The sequence below is a fragment of the Microcaecilia unicolor genome, chromosome 2 (assembly GCF_901765095.1).
Source record: "Microcaecilia unicolor chromosome 2, aMicUni1.1, whole genome shotgun sequence".
Classification (NCBI taxonomy): Eukaryota; Metazoa; Chordata; class Amphibia; order Gymnophiona; family Siphonopidae; genus Microcaecilia; species Microcaecilia unicolor.
The window spans coordinates 72547606-72567347 of record NC_044032.1 but is presented as its reverse complement, the minus strand read 5'-3'; the positions used below and the strand labels follow the sequence as shown (position 1 = coordinate 72567347).

At 47.8% G+C, this 19742-nt stretch overlaps 1 protein-coding gene across 1 annotated transcript in view; it reads right to left on the bottom strand.

Moving 5' to 3' along the window:
- NIPBL (NIPBL cohesin loading factor) overlaps positions 1 to 19742 on the bottom strand; it is a 1064356-nt gene that overhangs the window by 988985 nt on the left and 55629 nt on the right. Inside the window, 1 exon segment of the mRNA XM_030191924.1 lies at positions 15455 to 15620. Within this exon segment, the coding sequence (XP_030047784.1) occupies positions 15455 to 15620 (166 nt within the window).

The window sequence follows — 19742 nt, the reverse complement described above, 5'->3', positions numbered from 1 at the left end:
ATTGTCTAGTACTGTTCTGCATCTGTTGTCCCATTCTTGGAGAAATTGGGGTGAGTCTGTAGGTATTGTCCATTTGTCGGTGTAGAATTGTTGCCACAATGTTATTGGGTCTATTTTGCCTCTCGTGGTATAGGTTTGTTGCTCTTGTTTTTGTTGTAACTTTTTTGTTTTCCAGTGAAGGGAGAGGTTTGCTTTGTTGTGATCGGACCATGGCGTGGCTGTCCATTTTGTATCTAATAGTGTGAGATTTGTTTCTGATGAGACTTTATAGGTAATGATATCTAGTGTGTGTCCTTTGTTGTGGGTGGGTTGCATGTTTGGCCAGTGGAGCTCCCATAATTGGAGGAAGTCCTTGCATTCACGTGTGTTGCTTAGGTTTGTATCTTCAAGGTGAAGATTGATGTCTCCTGCTATGAGAAGGTTCTGGGTGGAAACAGAGGTATTCGATATGAAATCTATAAAATGCGTTTGTGAATCTTCTCATTTGCCCAGGGGTCTGTAGAAAAGAATTAAGTTTAGGTGGCCATGTAAGGTTGGGTGGTTGATTCTGACTGAGGCTATTTCGAGTTGGGGGAGAATGGATTCTGCTGTTGTTGTGATTGTGAATTGAGATTTGTAGATTATAGCTATGCCTTCTCCTCTTTTTCCATTCCTCGTCCAGTGAGTAATTTTGTATCCTGGAGGACAGAGTTCTAAGATTATGGGGTCTTTGGTGTCATGGATCCAAGTTTCGCTAATAAGTAAGAAATCGAGGTGGTCATCTGTGATCCAGTCGGTTAGTATCGTGATTTTCTTGACTGCTGATCTGGCGTTGATGTAGCCTATTTGTATTAATTGGTGGGTTTCAACTGGGTTCAAGGTAGTGATGATTTCTATCAATTGTCTGTCTTGTTGGTACGTGAGATTGTTAGGTCCTTTCTTTCCTTTCTGTTGACAGTGTCTATGAGTAGTGGGTTTTTCGTGCCATTTTTTGGGTAGGCATATTGTGTATGTGTTGAGTGGGTGGTTTGTGTATTGTGGGAGTATTGTTGTCTGTGCTGGGGGGTGTGAGTGTGTGGTGGGTTAAAGAGAGACAATAGTCAGGAGTAGCTTCAGTAGTACAATGATTAACATGCTTAGTTCCGCAGAATGTTAGCTATAATAGTTTATAATTCTGTTTCTAGTATCAGAACAAGGTTGTGTTGCAAATACAGCGCGGATGCTGTGAGGTATTTACGGGAAGATAGAGCAATTAAAGCGTAAAGCATTTAGAACTTATAAGGCACGAATTGTGCTTGCAGTCCGTGGTGCAGTTCTCATCCGAAGTGTAGTTCAGATACACATATAGCTTTTAGAGCAAAGAAAGTATTAAAAGCATGCAAAGCATTTAAAGCATAAAGCGTTTAACGTAATTCTCTGAAGTATAACCCAGGCACATATAAAGCATCTAGATCATGCCAAGCATTTAGGGTGTATCGAGTATCTAGAGCACCCACATAAATCTGCAAAGCAAAGTTCATATTACAGAACTTCAAGCATTTAAAGCATATAAAGTAGTTAAAGCATTTAAAGCAGTTATCCGAAGTATCACCCGACAGATATAGAGCATCTAGAGCATACAAAGCTTTTAGGGTGTATCAGGCATTTAGAGTATTCAGGGGGAGTCTGTAAGGCAAGAGTTCATGCTGCAGTACTTCAGACTATTCAAACCTGGCATCGCTCACGAGATGTAATCCCAGGAGTTATACCTCCGCTCGTCCAATGTCCTCACCCTGGAGCTTGGCGTGCGGTACCTGTCTCTGATTCTCTCCTTTGGCTTCCGCGTACGATCAGTCAGCATCTCCCCGCCAAACTTTCAGCGTGTCGCTCCGGTCTTGTATGGTCTTCCCAGAAAGGTACAGCTGGCCCTTTCTACCCGGAAACAGGTCGCCGCTGTCTGGGAGCCACACCGGTTGGGCTCCACGTGAATTTCTAGCTCCGGTCGGATCGCACGGCTTTGGGCCTTTCCACCCGAGGATTGCGCGGCTTCCTCCGGGCTGGACCTTCGCTCCGCACAAGTGTCTCCTTTAGGAATAGATCCTCTCAGGTAGATGTAATACAGCAGGTAGATCTGTCTCGCGTCGTTCTTGGTCGACCTAGTCTGGCTCCTCCGTTGCCTCCCGATCGACCGGTGCCTTCTCCACCTGATCTTCTACGTGGATATCGGTGCCTGGATCACTGCAGTGAGTCCTGCTGATCTTCTGGTAACCGGACACTATCGGGAGTGCAGAGCTCAGGCTGTCGCTGGGATCAATATTCCGATCCCATTCAGCGATGCTGGTGAGTGAGGGTTGGGGCTTGAGCGGCGCCAAATTCGGGCGGCAGGGTCCGAAGTCGGTCCTCAGGGTGGCCCGGCCCCGTTGTATTTGCTCGCAGATCTCCCGCACTTCTAAACTGAAATTCAATGAGACCGCAGCGTGGTCGTGGGCAGTTGCTTGCGGCAGCTACAGCTGGCTCCGCAAACTCCTCGTCTGCAGAAGTGCGGTCAGGTCTTTTCTTACTCGCCGCGTGGTTGCAGGTTGCGGGCTGTGTCCACCGCCATACTCCCCATTGGCCGCGTGGTCTGGTCGGTGTGGCTGCTGGGGTGGCTGCCCGAAGCCGTCAAATGCGGCTACGGCTCACCCTTCTTGTCTCCCCACCGTTAGTCGCTCGGATTTCTCTCCGGGCTGTGGCTCAGGAGGCCAGACCTGTCCTGGAGCTTTCTTAGCTCCGGAGCTCTTCATTAGGGCTCCTATCGGCCATCTCACTAGTTACCCCCATCTCTAGGTCATTTATGAATATGTTAAAAAGCAGAGGATCCAGCACAGATCCCTGAGGGACCCCACTAACTACCCTTCTCCATTGCGAATATTGACCTTTTAACCCTACTCTCCGTTTCCTATCTTTCAACCAGTTTTTAATCCACAGTAAGACACTACCCCCGATCCCATGTCCCTCTAATTTCCTCTGTAGTCTTTCATGAGGGACTTTATCAAACGCCTTCTGAAAATCTAGATACACAATATCAACCTGCTCACCTTTGTCCACTTGTTTGTTTACCCCTTCAAAGAAATGCAGCAGATTGGTGAGGCTAGACTTCCCTTCACTAAATCCATGCTGACTTTGTCCCATTAGTCCATGCTTTTGAATGTGCTCTGTAATTTTGTTCTTGATAATAGTCTCTACCATTTTGCCCGGCACCGACATCAAACTCACCGGTCCATAATTTCCCGCAACTCCTCTGGAACCTTTTTTAAATATCAGCGTTACATTGGCCACCTCCAATCTTCCAGTACTACGCTCAATTTTAAGGATAAATTACAAATCACAAACAGTAGGTCTGCCCGCTCAAATTTTAGTTCTATCAGTACCCTGGGATGAATACCATCCGGTCCTGGAGATTTGCTACTCTTCTGTTTGCCAAACTGCTCCATTAGGCGTCTTCCAGGTTTACAGATATTTCATTAAGTTTTTCCGACTCGTCAGCCTCAAATACCCTGTACGGAACCGGTAATCCTCCCAAATCTTCCTCGGTGAAGACCGAGGCAAACAACTCATTTAGTTTTTCTGCTATTTCTTTGTTCTCTTTGATCACCCCTTTTACACCCCGGGTCACCCAGCGGGCCAATCGATTCTTTTGCCGGCTTCCTGCTATTAATGTATCTAAAAAAAAATTTTACTATCAGTTTTCGCCTCTAACGCTATCTTTCTTTCAAAATCCCACTTTGCCTTTCTTATCAGCGCTTTGCACCTGACTTGACAATCCTTATGTCACTTATTTTCTTTATTCGGTTCCTTCTTCCATTTTCTGAAGGATTCCTTTTTAGCTCCAATAGCCTCCTTTACCTCATTTTTTTAACCATGACGGCTGTCGTTTAGTTTTCCATCCTCCTTTTCTGATACTTGGAATATGTTTGGCCTGGGCCTCCAGGATGGTGTTTTTGAACAGCATCCACCCCTGTTGTAAGTTTCTAAACCTCTCAGTCGCTCCTCCAAGTTTTTTGTTTTTTTTTACCGTTCTTCTCATTTTATCATAGTCTCCTTTTTTAAAGTTAAACGCTAACATATTTGAATTCCTATGTTTACCTTTTTGAAAGCAAATTTCAAAGGCGATCATGTTATGATCACTGTTGTCAAGCAGCCCCCGGATCGTTACCTCCTGTACCAGATTGTGCGCTCCACAAATGACTAAGTCTAGAATTTTTCCTTCTCTCGTCGGCTCCTGTACTAGCTGCTCCATAAAACTGTTCTTTATTTCATCAAGGAAGTTTACCTCCCTAGTGTGCCCTGTTACATTAACCCAGTGTATATGGGGGTAATTAAAATCAACAATAATCTCACAATCCTACCTACTGTGCAACGTGTTTGAGGGACACACTGGTAGATAACACAAAGAAAAGTGGAGAAAAAAGACCTCAGGTCATTCGGCTACTCCTCGTTCTTATAGGACAAGCCTTTTGTGTAATGAGGGAGCCTTATCAGTCATAGGTCTCCTATGCATCTGCTTGTTGGGATTCATGGCAATGTCAATGAGAAGTTTAGTAGTGTGGAGTTTTTTTTTTTAAGACCAAACTCCCCGAGCCCATACGCCAGGCCCCCTCCCTGCCCATCTTCAAATCTCTGCTTAAAGCCCACCTCTTCAATGTCGCTTTCGGCACCTAACCTCTACTCAGGAAATCTAGACTGCCCAACTTGACATTTCGTTCTTTAGATTGTAAGCTCCTTTGAGCAGGGACCGTCCTTCTTGGTTTATTATGTACAGCCCTGCATAACCCTAGTAGTGCTCTAGAAATGTTAAGTAGTAGTAGTAGTACCCCGGCATGACAATGTCCCACTGGTTATCCTCCTTCCACCAGGTCTCAGAGATGCCTATTATGCCCAATTCTTCACTCAGTGCAATATATTCCAATTCTCCCATCTTATGTCTTAGGCTCCTAGCATTTGCATATAGAAACTTCAAGCTAGACTTGTTATTCCTTATTACAGCATGTTGATTACTTGACAGTACTAATTTGCTATCTTTTGTCCAGTTTTTGTTTTTTTTACTTATGGACATCGAATCCACTACAGTCTCTTTTTCATACTATCAATAAACCCTATCTTCTCTATTTGGGCGATATCTTTGCAAGATACCTTATTCCGAACCATAAGCTCTTGTGCAACTGTCGGCCTTCCCCCGTTGTTTCAGCTCTTCCTACCATCTTGAACGAGTTTGCACCTCGTGACATTTTCAATGCTGACGAAAACGGTCTCTACTGGTGAGCGGTTCCTGATGGAACACTTGCATTCAAACATGCCGAAACTACTGGAGGTAAAACGTTGAAGGATCGACTGACGATCCTCCTTTGATGCAATATGGATGGGAGTGAAAAGTTCTAACCCCTCCTCACTGGAAAGAGCAAACAGCCCCGTTGCTTCAAGAAAGTTAAGCGACTTCCTGTGTCATATGAGGCTAACGCAAATTCATGGATGACTGAGGAAATTTGGAAGCAGTGGCTAAAGAAGTTAGACACTAGAATGTGGGCACAAAAGCATCAGATTTTGTTGCTTTGTGATAATTATGCTGCACACAGGGATGTCGTCAGGCTATCTAACGTCAAGGTGGTCTTCTTGCCACCAACTACTACCTCTCTGATCCAACCTCTGGATCAGGGCATAATAGCCAATTTCAAACAACATTATCGGGCTCTTGTGCTACGTCGTCTGATGAGCGTTATGGATGACTAGACTGGCAAGGATAAACATGCTGTTGAACTGGCTCGTAATCTATCACTGTTGGCTTCAATACTTATGCAGAAAAAAGGGAAAATTAGGTTCTTACCTTGGTAATTTTCTTTCCTTTAGTCATAGCAGATGAATCCATTACGAATGGGTTGTGTCCACCTACCAGCAGAGGGAGATAGAGAGCACTGAAAAACCACAGTGCCTCTTTTTTTTCTTACATTGTACCCCCGCGCTTTCCCACTCATAGCAGGTTCAATGCGGCTTACATATTATATACAGGTACTTATTTGTACCTGGAGCAATGGAGGGTTAAGTGACTTGCCCAGAGTCACAAGGAGCTGCCTGTGCCTGCAGTGGGAATTGAATCCAGTTCCCCAGGACCAAAGTCCACCACTCTAACCACTAGGCCACTCTTGGCCAGCTAGCTACATCTGCCTCTCAGTATTTGAAGCTTCCAAAGCAGTGTTACACCGCAAAGTAGAACAACATGAACTTTCCTCACAGCGAACGAACAGCCCAGAACAGGAGCAGTAACTCAAAGGAGGGACGAACTCAACCTCCTGTAACAGAACAGAAATCCTGAAGACTGTTTTCAAGCTTCTCCCAATGAGGGAACATATCTACAGGAAAAACTGAACCCAAAACAGCATTAATCAATCAAACAATCAATCAATCAGGGCGGGCTCATGGATTCATCTGCTATGACTAAAGGAAAGAAAATTACCACGGTAAGAGCCTAATTTTCCCTTCCTTGTCATCAAGCTGATGAATCCATTACGAATGGGATGTATCAAAGCAATCCCTAGATAGGGTGGGAACAGGCCACACCACGCGCCAGCACTTGTGCTCCAAAATGCGCATCCCTCCTGGCAGCCACATTCAGCCTGTAATGTCGGGCAAATGAGACTTTAAGACGCCCATGTCGCTGCATTGCATATCTCTTGAAGAGAGGCCAGCCAGACAGCAAATATACTGAAAAAAATAGCTTCTTTGAGACAACGAGCCAGAGTAGCTTTAGACGCTGAAGACCCTCTGCAAGGACCTGACAACAAAACAAAAAGGTGATCAGAGCTCCTGAAAGCATTTGACATGTGCAGATATTGCAACAGAGCCCTTCGCACATCTAGAAGGTGCAATTGCCCAAAAGATTCCAGAAACTCCTCTCTAGAAAAAGGAGGGCAGGAAAATAGGCTGGTTTAGGTGAAACGCTGAAACCACCTTAGGCAGAAAGGAAGGCACCGTACGTACCATAATTCCGGACTCTGAGAATTGCAGAAATGGGTCTCGACAGGACAGCGTCTAGAGCTCAGACACCAGTCTCGCCAATGTAATGGCCACCAAAAAAATCGTCTTTAGAATCGCATCCTTTTCCGAAGCTCGCCTAAGCAGCTCGAAGGGCGAACACTGAAGGGCCTTTAAAACTAACCCCAGGTTACAAGCCAGACAAGAAGCCTGCACGGGACGACGGAGCCAAAGCACCCCTCTAAGAAACCGTGCCACATCCAGATAAGCAGCCAGGGAGAGGCCAACCACCTTCCCCCCGAAAACATACTAAGGCTGCCACTTGAACACGCAGAGAATTATAAGTCTAGCCTTTTTGTAAACCATCCTGCAAAAAGTCAAGTATCGGCCCGCATGGGAGTAATCGCTTTAGCAGCACACCAAGCCTCAAACTGGGGCCAAATCCGAGCATAGGCAACAGAAGTGGAACGCTTGTGGGCATGAAGGAGAGTGGAGATGACCTTGTTGGAATAGAAATTGTCTCTCAATTGCGCCCTCTCAATAAGCCATGCCGTAAGACCAAAGCGGCAGGCGTCCTCCATGGTTACCGGCCCTTGTGACAACAGGTGCGGTACCAGAGGTAAAGGAAGGGGAGCCTCCACCAGCATCTGCCGGAGGTCCGCATACCATGGCCGCCTGGGCCAATCCGGGGCAATGAGAACCACCGCTCCATGATGTAGCCGAATCCGCAGGAGTACTCGCCCTATCAAGGGCCAAGGAGGGAACACATACAGGAGGCCCTGAGGCCAGGGTTGAGCCAAGGCATCCAACCCCGCCAAGCAAGGATCTCTCCGTCTGCTGTAAAAGCACAGTATTTGGCATTTGCGCTTGATGCCATAAGATCCGCTACGGGCGTCCCCCATTTGGCACAGATCTGAAGGAACACTTGGTCTGCCAGTTCCCACTCCGCTGGGTCGATTTGATGCCTGCTTAGAAAATCGGCTTGCAAGTTGCTCTGACCTGCAAAGTGAGCTGCTGTCAGAAACTGCAGATGTAGCTCGGCCCAATGGCATATCTGAGCGGCCTCTGCAGCCAGTGCTTGACACTGAGTGCCGCCTTCTCGATTTATGTAAGCCACCGCTGTCGTGCTGTCCGACAGAACTCTGACAGCCAGTCCCTCCAGGGTCCTGTGAAAGTCCAAAAGCACCTGGAATATCGCTTTTAACTTCAAGCGATTGATGGACCACTCCGACTCCTCGGGTGTCCAGAGACCCTAGGCATGCCTTCCCTGGCAATGTGCCCCCAGCCCTTCAGGCTGGCATCTGTTACCACCAAGCACCAATCTGGGAGCACTAGCGGCATTCCTCGCCGCAGCATTCTATCTGAGAGCCACCACTCCAAACTGAGCCGGGCCGCAGGGAGCCACGTGAGTCTGCGCTGGTAATCCTGAGATATTGGAGACCATCATTGAAGCAGGGAACACTGCAGAGGTCTCAGGTGCGCTCTCGCCCATAGCATCACTTCCAAAGTGGCCGTCATCGACCCCAACAGCTGGACTATGTCCCAAGCTTGCGGGCGAGGTATCCTCAGGAGCAGACGGACCTGGTTCTGAAGCTTGCACCGCTTTTGCTCGGATAGAAAGACAAACCCAGAGGCTGTGTCGAACCGGACCCCAAATATTCTAGAGATTGAGAGGGGGTCAGGTGACTTTTGTGTATATTGATGACCCAGCCCAGAGATTGAAGTACTGAGACCACTCTGGCAGTTACATGATGACTCTCTTCTGCAGAGTCCGCTCTGATGAGCCAGTCGTCGAGGTACGGGTGAACCCGGATACACTCTCGCCTGAGAAAGGCAGCTACTACCACCATTACCTTGGAAACGGTTCGGGGAGCTGTGGCGAGGCCAAAAGGCAAGGCCCAAAACTGGAAATGTTTTCCCAACACCGCAAACCACAGAAACCGGTGGTGAGGGGGCCAAATAGGAATGTGCAAGTAGGCTTCTTTCAGGAACAGAGACATGAGAAACTCTCCTGGCTGTGCTGCCGCAATGACGGAGCACAGGGTTTCCATACGAAAATGCCACACTCTCAGTGACTTGTTGACTTCCTTTAAATTGAGTATGGGCCGAAAAGACCCTCCTTTTCGTGGCACAACAAAGTAAATGGAGTAACAGCCATAGCCAAGCTCGGCAGGAGGCACAGAGACCACCGCCCCGAGGTGCAACAAGCCTTGCAAGGTCTCCTCTACCGCCGCCCGTTTCACGGCAGAGCCGAATCGAGACTCCACAAACACGTCTCTCACCGGGGCATTGAATTCTAATCTCTAGCCATCTCTGATCAGGTTCAAAACCCACTGATCTGAGGTAATCTTGGCCCATTCCTCGAGAAAGAGGGAAAGACGTCCTCCAACTGCAGGAATCGAGGAGTGGGCCAGTGCACCATCATTGAGAGGGTCACCCATGAACTCCAGCCTTTGAGCCGGCCGCTGCAGAACATTTGTCCGAGCGAAAGGAGTTCCTCTGCTGAAAGCGGGCACATGAAGTAAACCCAGCAGAACGCCCCGGGCGGTACCTTCGAGCTTCAAGGAAGCAAGGTCTGTAAGAGGAGGGAACTGCCTGATCCTTGGAAGAAGGCCACGGCCTATCCTCGAATAGGCGCTGGGGTTTAGCATCCTCCAATCCCTTGACAAAATCCTCACCAAATAGGAGAAGGCCCTGGAAGGGCAACTTCACCAACCTTTGCTTAGAGGCCATGTCAGCCACCCAATGCTGTAGCCATAGAAGGCAGCAAGCGGCCAACGCCACAGCCATCTGTTTAGCCGAAGCTCTGACCAGATCATAGAGGGCGTCAGCCAAAAATGACAAGGCTGACACCATCCGCGGTGCCACCTCTGCAAGGGGCTCCGCTCCATCTCCTGGCTGCTCCACTGCCTGTTGCAACTAAGCGAGGCAGGCTCGAGCAGCATAAACTGCACACAGAAGCCCGTAAGGCTAGGCCTGAAATCTCAAAGGACCGCTTCATTGCTGATTCCAGAGGCCGGTCCTGCATGTCCTTCAGGGTGACCCCTCCCTCTACTGGGATAGTCTTCTTTGTCACAGCCGTGACTAGGGCATCCATTTTAGACACAGCCAAGTGTGCCAAGTGCTCCTCACTACTACTACTATTTAGCATTTCTATAGCGCTACAAGGCATACGCAGCGCTGCACAAACATAGAAGAAAGACAGTCCCTGCTCAAAGAGCTTACAATCTAATAGACAAAAATAAAGTAAGCAAATCAAATCAATTAATGTGTACAGGAAGGAGGAGAGAAGGGTAGCTGGAGGCGAGTGGTTACAAGTGGTTACGAGTCAAAAGCAATGTTAAAGAGGTGGGCTTTCAGTCTAGATTTAAAGGTGGCCAAGGATGGGGCAAGACGTAGGGGCTCAGGAAGTTTATTCCAGGCATAGGGTGCAGCGCGACAGAAGGCACGAAGTCTGGAGTTGGCAGTAGTGGAGAAGGGAACAGATAAGAAGGATTTATCCATGGAGCGGAGTGCATGGGAAGGGTTGTAGGGAAGGACGAGTGTGGAGAGATACTGGGGAGCAGCAGAATGAGTACATTTATAGGTTAGTAGAAGAAGTTTGAACAGTATGCCAAAACGGATAGGGAGCCAGTGAAGCGACTTGAGGAGAGGGGTAGTATGAGTAAAGCAACCCTGGCGGAAGACGAGACAGGCAGCAGAGTTTTGAACTGATTGGAGAGGGGAGAGGTGACTAAGTGGGAGGCCAGCAAGAAGCAGATTGCAGTAGTCTAAGCGAGAGGTGACAAGGGTGTGGATGAGGGTTTTGGTAGAGTGCTCGGAAAGAAAGGGGCGGATTTTACGGATGTTGTAAAGAAAGAAACGACAGGTCTTGGCAATCTGCTGGATATGAGCAGAGAAGGAGAGAGAAGAGTCAAAGATGACCCCAAGGTTTCGAGCTGAGGAGACAGGGAGAATGAGAGAGCCATCAACAGAAATAGAAAACGAGGGGAGCGGGGAGGTGGGTTTGGGGGGCAAAATGAGAAGCTCGGTTTTGGTCATGTTTAATTTCAGGTGGCGTTGAGACATCCAGACAGCAATGTCCCGAACACCTTCAAGCATGCTGTGGTCACTCCACTCCTCAAAAAACCATCACTTGACCCTACCTGTCCCTCCAACTACCGCCCCATTTCCCTCCTACCCTTCCGCTCCACGATACTTGAACGCACCATCCACAGCAACTGCAATGATTTTCTCTCCTCTCATGCCATCCTCGATCCACTTCAATCCGGCTTTCGCCCCCCCTACACTCAACAGAAACGGCACTATCTAAAGTCTGCAATGACCTGTTCCTCGCCAAATCCAAAGGTCACTACTCCATCCTCATCCTCCTCGACCTCTCCGCCGCTTTTGACACTGTCAATCACAACCTACTTCTTGACACACTGTCCTCCTTTGGGTTCCAGGGCTCTGTCCTCTCCTGGTTCTCCTCTTAGCTCTCCCATCGTACCTTCAGAGTACACGCTCATGGTTCGTCCTCCTCCCCAATCCCGCTCTCTGTTGGAGTTCCTCAGGGATCTGTCATTGGGCCCCTTCTTTTTTCAATCTACACCTCTTCCATAGGCTTCCTGATCTCTTCTCATGGTTTCCACTATCATCTTTATGCTGACGACACCCAGCTTTATCTCTCCACACCAGAAATCACTGCGGAAACCCAGGCCAAAGTATCGGCCTGCTTATCCGACATTGCTGCATGGATGTCCAACCGCCACCTGAAACTGAACATGTCTAAGACTGAACTTATTGTTTTCCCACCCAAACCTACTTCCCCTCTCCCTTCACTTTCTATCTCAGTTGATAACACCCTCATCGGCCCCGTCTCATCTGCCCACAACCTCGGTGTCATCTTCGACTCCTCCCTCTCCTTCTCTGTGCATATCCAGCAGATAGCCAAGACCTGTCGCTTCTTCCTCTATAACATTAGCAAAATTCGCCCCTTCCTCTCCGAGCACACCACCCGAACTCTCTTCCACTCTCTCATTACCTCTCACCTTGACTACTGCAACCTACTCCTGACCGGCCTCCCACTTAGCCATCTATCCCCCCTTTAGTCCATCCAGAACTTTGCCGCACGTCTTATCTTCCGCCTTAACCGATATACTCATATCACCCCTCTCCTCAAGTCACTTCACTGGCTCCCAAACAGATACCACATACAGTTCAAGCTTCTCCTACTAACCTACAAATGCACTTGATCTGCAGCCCCTCTTTACCTCTCTACCCTCATCTCCCCTTAGGTCCCTACCCGTAACCTCCGCTCTCAAGACAAATCCCTCCTGTCAGTACCCTTCTCCACCACCTCCAACTCCAGGCTCCGCCCTTTCTGTCTCGCCTCACCCCATGCCTGGAACAAACTCCCTGAGCCCATACGCCGGGCCCCCTCCCTACCCATCTTCAAATCAATGCTCAAAGCCCACCTCTTCAATGTCGCCTTCGGCACCTAATCACTACACCTCTTCTCAGGAAATCTTTACCCCAACTTGACATTTCGTCCTTTAGATTGTAAGCTCTTCTGAGCAGGGACCATCCTTAATTGTTAATTTGTACAGCGCTGCGTAACCCTAGTAGCGCTCTAGAAATGTTAAGTAGTAGTAGTAATGTCAGACAAGCACGCTGAAACTTTGGTTTGGATGCAAGGTGAGATATCAGGGGTAGAAAGGTAGATTTGGGAGTCATCAGCATAGAGATGGTAGGAAAAGCCATGGGATGAGATTAATGAACCAAGGGAAGAAGTGTAGATAGAAAAGAGGAGGGGACCAAGAACAGAACCCTGAGGTATGCCGACAGGCAGAGGGATAGAAGTAGAAGAGGATCCACCAGAGTGAACACTAAAGGTGCAGAGGGAGAGGTAGGAAGAGAACCAGGAAAGGACAGAGCCCTGGAATCCAAGTGAGGACAGAGTATCGAGAAGTATGCTGTGATCGACAGTGTCAAAAGCAGCGGAAAGATCAAGAAGAATGAGGATGGAATATTGACCTCTGGATTTAGCCAGTAATAGGTCGTTGGAGACTTTAGTAAGCGCAGTTTCGGTTGAGTGGAGAGGGCGAAAACCAGATTGTAGTGGGTCAAGAATAGCATGCGAGGAGAGAAAATCAAGGCAGTGGCGGTGAACAGCACGCTCAAGTAATTTGGAGAGAAAGAGAAGGAGGGCGATGGGTCGGTAATTAGAGGGACAAGTAGGGTCAAGTGAAGGTTTCTTAAGGAGAGGTGTGACCACAGCATGTTTAAAGGCAGCAGGGACAATCGCAGTGGAAAGTGAGAGGTGGAGAATGTGACAGATAAAAGGAATAAGAGCAGGAGAGATGGCATTAAGAAGATGGGTGGGAATGGGATCAGAGGAACAGGTGGTACATTTTGAGGAAGAAAGGAGAAGTGTAGTTTCCTCAATAGTAACTTCAGGAAAGGAGGAAAGGGAATGAGGGGAAGGAGAGAGAGGGGAACGGACTAGTGGAGGGAGAGGTGGCGAGGTAGAGAATGCAAGGTTTATCTTTTGAACCTTGTCGTGAAAGAATTCAGCAAGGGTCTGAGGAGATAATGAAGGGGGAGTTGGGGGAGGGGGCACCTTGAGGAGAGAGTCAATGTGGTGAAGAGAAGTCGAGGGTTAGAGCCAAGAGAGTTAGTCAGTTGGATATAATAATCCTGTTTGGCGTGTAAAGAGCAGATTGGAAGGAGGTAAAAGAGCAGATTGGAAGGAGGTCAGCATGAACTTAAAGTGTAAGAAATCAGCAGGGGCCCAAGATTTCCGCCAGAGGCGTTCAGCGGAGCGGGTACAGGAACGTAGGTAGCAGATATTAGAAGTCAGCCAAGGTTGGGGTTTGTACGCCTTATAGGGCGGGTCATCAAAGGTGCAAGAGTGTTTAAGGCAGATGATAGAATATTGTTGTAAGACAAAACAGCCTCGTTGACAGACGTGGATGGTGCCACAGTCGAGAGGAGGTTTGAAACATGGGAGGATAGAGATGAAGGGTCAATACCATGAAGATTCCTAAATAAATTAGATAAGATAGGACGGACTGGGAGGGAGGAGATTTTAAGTGTGAAAGTTATAAGATGATGATCAGAGAGTAGTAGTAGAATCCCCAGAGCCCGACACGGCGGCGGAGGGGGGGGGCACTTTCTGAAGGGGAATTGACCCTTCTGCGCTTGTCTTGCGGCCAACTGTCTGGGGAAAAAACGCTGGCTGGTCTCCACAGGAGGGGAAACCAGGTATCAACGCAGGAGTCAGACATCTGCAGCACAGCTCTTTTTAACATGAACGCTTTATGTAAAAGGAACACAAACTCAGGGGAGAAAGGCTCACCCTGGCCTCCCGGTTCCAATCCGGGGTAAGCAGCTCCTCTAGTAGCCTCCATCCGAGGCTCCCCTCCGGCCTCAGACCCCTCCGCACCTGCAGGGTTCGAGCCATCCAAGATGGCGCCCGCTGACAGCTCCACCGAGCGGAAGAATCATCGCTCGCCATGCACGGGCCGGATTCGTGCTAAAAAACATCCCGATCGCGGCCCCTACCCGGAGGAGCTACAAGACTCTCTTACCTCACCAGACCGAGTCCCAGAGCTCCGGTCACGCTGCACAGACAGAAGGAAGCCTTAGAATCGCAGAACTAAAAAGCACGTTGTTTTTTTTAACGCTCTGAGAAACGTTAGAGGCAACAGCTATAGAGGCACTCCAGAGGCTCAGGAGAGTGGGAAAGGCAGGGAAAGAACGAACCAATGTGCCTGCATCCAGAGAGAAGAGTGTGGGAAAGGCAGGGATAGGGCAAACCTATATGCCTGCATCCACATCTGGGGCCGGGTAAGGCAGCGAAAGGGCGAACCTATGTGCCTTTAAAGTGGCCACCACCAGCCACAACACCCCTGCTACAACCGGCAAAAGCACAGGAGCCACCCCAGGCAGATTTCTGAAGGAGCTGAATAAGCTGCATCCAACCCTGCTGGGGAGATAGAGAATACTGAGAGGCAGATGGAGCTAGCTGGCCAAGAGGCACTATGGTTTTTCAGTGCTCTCTATCTCCCCCTGCTGGTAGGTGGACACAACCCATTCATGATGGATTCATCTGCTTGATGACAAGGAATTTGCCATTAGTCTGGTGAGAAAATCATAAAAAAGCAAATGCAAATTGTCCTTTTCAGGATAGCAAGCAATTCATTGACACAACAAATCTATAAAGTGCCTAAAATTTTAACGGGACTTAAAACTGCTTGAAAGCACACTGCTAAACAATTAGAAACATACTAATTTGCTTAAAAGTACTATATATTTTTATTCTTCATTCTAGTTTTAGCAACATTGATAAATTAATCCAATATGAACAAAAAGAAACTGAAGACTGCAACTGAAATGAGCATATCGTTTTAATGCTGCCCACACAAGTCATCTTCATTATTTGAATTTCAATCGCACAATAGATTTTCCTTCAGTATATACCCATATAATAAGGGTGCAAAGTACATACATGTGGTCTGTTGAGACCTGGTTGAGACCATGTACAAGCTGTGAAGCCAGATTTTCATCCCTGCAAGCCAAGAGGCAGTTCACCTCATCTGCTATTCGCCCATTGAAAAGGAGGCTTTTTGTAGTTGTAGCAGGTAAAGGAGATGGAAGAGGCAGCTGGTTCAACACTAACAGAAAGAAAAAATAAGGCATTAAATGTAAAACAATATATATATATATCCTATACAATAATTCTCACCTCCAGCGTTCGAATGTGCCTGGGACCGTGCCTCCCTCGGAGGTGCTCTGCTAGGCAGGCACGCACTGACGTCAGTGACAGCTGATTCAGAGGCAAGGGGAGGAGTAGGGAAACCGCCCCCCGCCGCCGTTGTCGACTACCTGTGCTGTCGGGGGACCCAACCCCCCGACAGCCGAAGTCCTGTTCTGCCCTTCGCGGCGCTGGTTCCTCAATGATCTTCTCTTCAAGTTTCTGTGCGTGCGACAGAACATCTGAAATCAGATGCATGCACAGAAACTTGAAGAGAAGATCCGCGAAAGGCAGAACAGCACTTCGGCTGTCAGGGGTTTGGGTCCCCCGTCAGTACAGGTAGTCGACAATGGCAGCAGAGGGCGGTTTTCAGCGGGAAGGAGGGGTCGACAGTGTACGGAAGGGGGGTCCACCGGGGCCGTAATGCAGGGGCGGGGGTGTTGAAAAATGGAGGGAGGGCAGACTGTGGAACACCGAGGGACGGTGGGGGGAATGCCTGCCTAGCGCCCACTTCATATATTTATATATATATATATATATATATACATATATATATATATATCATAAAACGTCTGGTAATAGGATTACAGATGAAATCTGAGTAGAATGGCACATAAACTAGTGTCAAAGAACAGTATTTTATTATTAGATTCTTGATATACCCAACTTTCAGGGGTACAACCAAAGTAGTTTACATATTATATTCACATACTTTCTTTGTCTCTAGTTGGATCACAAACTAAGTTTTGTATCTGGGGTAATGGAACATTAAAAGGCCCTTTTACTAAAGCTTAGTGCACACTAAATTCTGAGACACTCGTAATGCATGATTGTTAGCACACGCTAAGCTTTGGTAAAAGGGACGGTAAGTGACTCACCCAAGAAGCACAAGCAGCTGCAGTGGGAAACAAACACAGCTGGCTTCCTACCCAGTTCTCAGCCCACCGTACTAACCATTAGGCTACTAATATCACTACTTTAACTAAGTACATTGAGTGGAGGAGTGGCCTAGTGGTTAGGGTGGTGGACTTTGGTCCTGGGGAACTGAGGAACTGAGTTTGATTCCCACGTCAGGCACAGGCAGCTCCTTGTGACTCTGGGTAAGTCACTTAACCCTCCATTGCCCCATGTAAGCCGCATTCAGCCTGCCATGAGTGGGAAAGCGCGGGGTACAAATGTAACAAAAAAATATATATATTAAATTACAGCAAATGATGTGAGACTTTAAATAGCCTGCGGACTTACTGGATTTTCTGTCACTACTCCCAAATGGATCAAATAATATCTGAAATACTGTGAACTTAAAACCAGATCCTTAAGAACTCTTGTCATGTACTAACCCTTGAAGTGCAGTTGGGGGGGGGGGGGGGGGGAGAGAGAGAAGGTATAACCCTCAAAAGATGAGTAACCATTTTCTTGAGAATCACTACTTTAACTAAGTACATGTAACTAACTACTGTACTTAAGTAAATACAAGAAGACCTTATGAGACTGGCCACCCAAATGGCAGATGGCATTTAATGTGAGCAAGTGCAAAGTGATACATGTGGGAAAGAGGAACCTGAACTATAGCTACGTGATGCAGGGTTCCACATTAGGAGTCACTGACCAGGGAAAGTGATCTAGGTGTCATTGTTGATGATACGTTGAAACCCTCTGCTGAGTGTGCAGCAGCAGTTAAGAAAGCAAATACAATATTAGGTATTATTAGGAAAGGAATGGAAAACAAAAATGAGAGTGTTATAATGCCTTTGAATCTCTCCATGATGCAACCACATCTCTAATATTGTGTGCAATTCTGGTCACTGCATATCAAAAAAGATATAGTGCAATTAAAAAAAGGTACAGAGAAAGGTGATAAAAATGATATAGGGTATGAGATGACTTCCCTATGAGGAAAGGTTAAAGCAGCTAGGGCTCTTCAGCTTGGAAAAAAAATGGCTGAGGGGAGATATGATAGAGGTCTATAAAATAATAAGTGGAGTGGAACGGGTAGACATGAAAGGGAAAATTAGGTTCTTACCTTGGTAATTTTCTTTCCTTTAGTCAAAGCACATGAATCCATTAACTGATGGGTTGTATCCGCCTACCAGCAGGTGGAGACAGAGAACACTGAAAAACCATAGTGCCTCTTGGACGGCTAGCCCCAACTGCCTTCAGTATTTGAGATTTCCAAAGTAGAGTGAACCATAAAGTTATAGTAACACAAACTTTCCTCACAGCGAACAAACGCCCCAGAACAGGAGCAACGAAGGAGGGACAATCTCAACCTCCTGTAGTAGAACAGCATGTAGAAATTCTGAGAACTGTTTTCCAGCTTCTCCCAATGCGATTTATATCTGCATGAAAGATCTGAACAAAAAAACAAAGTCAGACAGGGAGGGATCATGGATTCATCTGCTGTGACTAAAGGAAAGTAAATTACCAAGGTAAGAACATAATTTTCCCTTCCTTGTCATCAGCAGCAGATGAATCCAGTAACTGATGGGATGTACAAAAGCAATCCCTATTTAGGGTGGGAACAGGCCATACCACGAACCAATACTAGAGCTCCAAAAATGGCGTCCTGCTTCGCTGCAACATCCAGCCTGTAATGCCGGGCAAAAGAGAGCTGAGAAGCCCAAGTAGCAGCACTACAGATCCCTTGAAGAGAGAATGCACCCGTTTCAGCCCACGAGGAGGAAATCGCTCTCGTGGAATGTGCCTTAAACGCTTCAGGCGGAGACCGACCTGAAAGCAGATACGCAGAAAAAATGACTTCCTTGAGCCAATGGGCTATAGTGGCCTAAGATGCTGGACGTCCACGCCGAGGACCTAACAAGACAAAAAGGTGATCAGAAGTCCTGAAGTCATCTGACATCTGAAGATACTGCAACAGCGCTCTGCAGACATCCAAAAGATGTAAACTGTCCAAAGGAGTCCAGGAAATCTCCCTAGAAAAGGAAGGAAGAAAAATAGGCAGGTTCAGCTGAAACGCTGAAACCACTTTAGGCAGGAAGGCAGGCACCGTACGTATCGTCACTCCGGACTCCGAGAATTGCAGAAAGGGGTCCCGACAGGACAGCGCCTGCAGTTCAGACACTCGTCTAGCCGATGTAATGGCCACCAAAAAGACTGTCTTGAGAATCACATACTTCTCCGAAGCTCGCTTAAGCAGTTCGAAGGGTGAACACTGGAGAGCCTTCAACACCAGCACCACCACGTTCCAGGCCGGACAGGGCAATCGGACAGGAGGATGGAGCCAAAGCACCCCTCTGAGGGCAATGTCCGGATGAACAGCCAGGGACAAGCCAGCGACTTTCCCTCGATAGCATGATAATGCTGCCACTTGCACCCGCAGGGAATTGTAAGCCAGGCCTTTTTGTAAGCCCTCCTGCAAAAAGTCCAGCACTGTCGAGACTGTAGCCGCATGGGTGTAATCGTTTTTTTAAACACCCCACACCTCAAATATGCGCCAGATCCGAGCATAAGCTGCGGAGGTGGACCACTTGTGGGCCTGCAAGAGAGTGGAGATGACCTTGTTAGAGTAGCCCTTGTCTCTCAAGTCTGGCCCTCTCAATAGTCAGGCAGTAAGACCAAATCGGCAGGGATCCCTCCATAGACAAGGACCTGCAACAACAGGTTCGGCACCAGGGGCAAATGCACCTGAGTGTCCACCAACATCCGGCAGAGATCACATACCACGGACGCCCTTGGCCAATCTGGAGGGCGATGAGAAATCACAGACCTCGGTGCTGACAACATACGCAGTAGGACTCGCCCATATCAAGGGCCAAGGAGGGAACACATACATGAGGCCCGAGGGTAGGGTTGAGCCAGAGCATCCAACCCCACCAACGTGAGGATCTCTCCTTCTGCTGAAAAGCGAGGTACTTTGGCGTTTGCAATTGACGCCATTAGATCCATTCCGGGAGTCCCCCATTTGGCACAAATCTAAAGAAAGAAATTCTTCTGCCAGTTCCATTCTGCAGGGTCGATTTGGTGTCTGCTGAGAAAATCGGCTTGCAAGTTGCTCTGACTGCTATGTGGGCAGCCGAGAAAA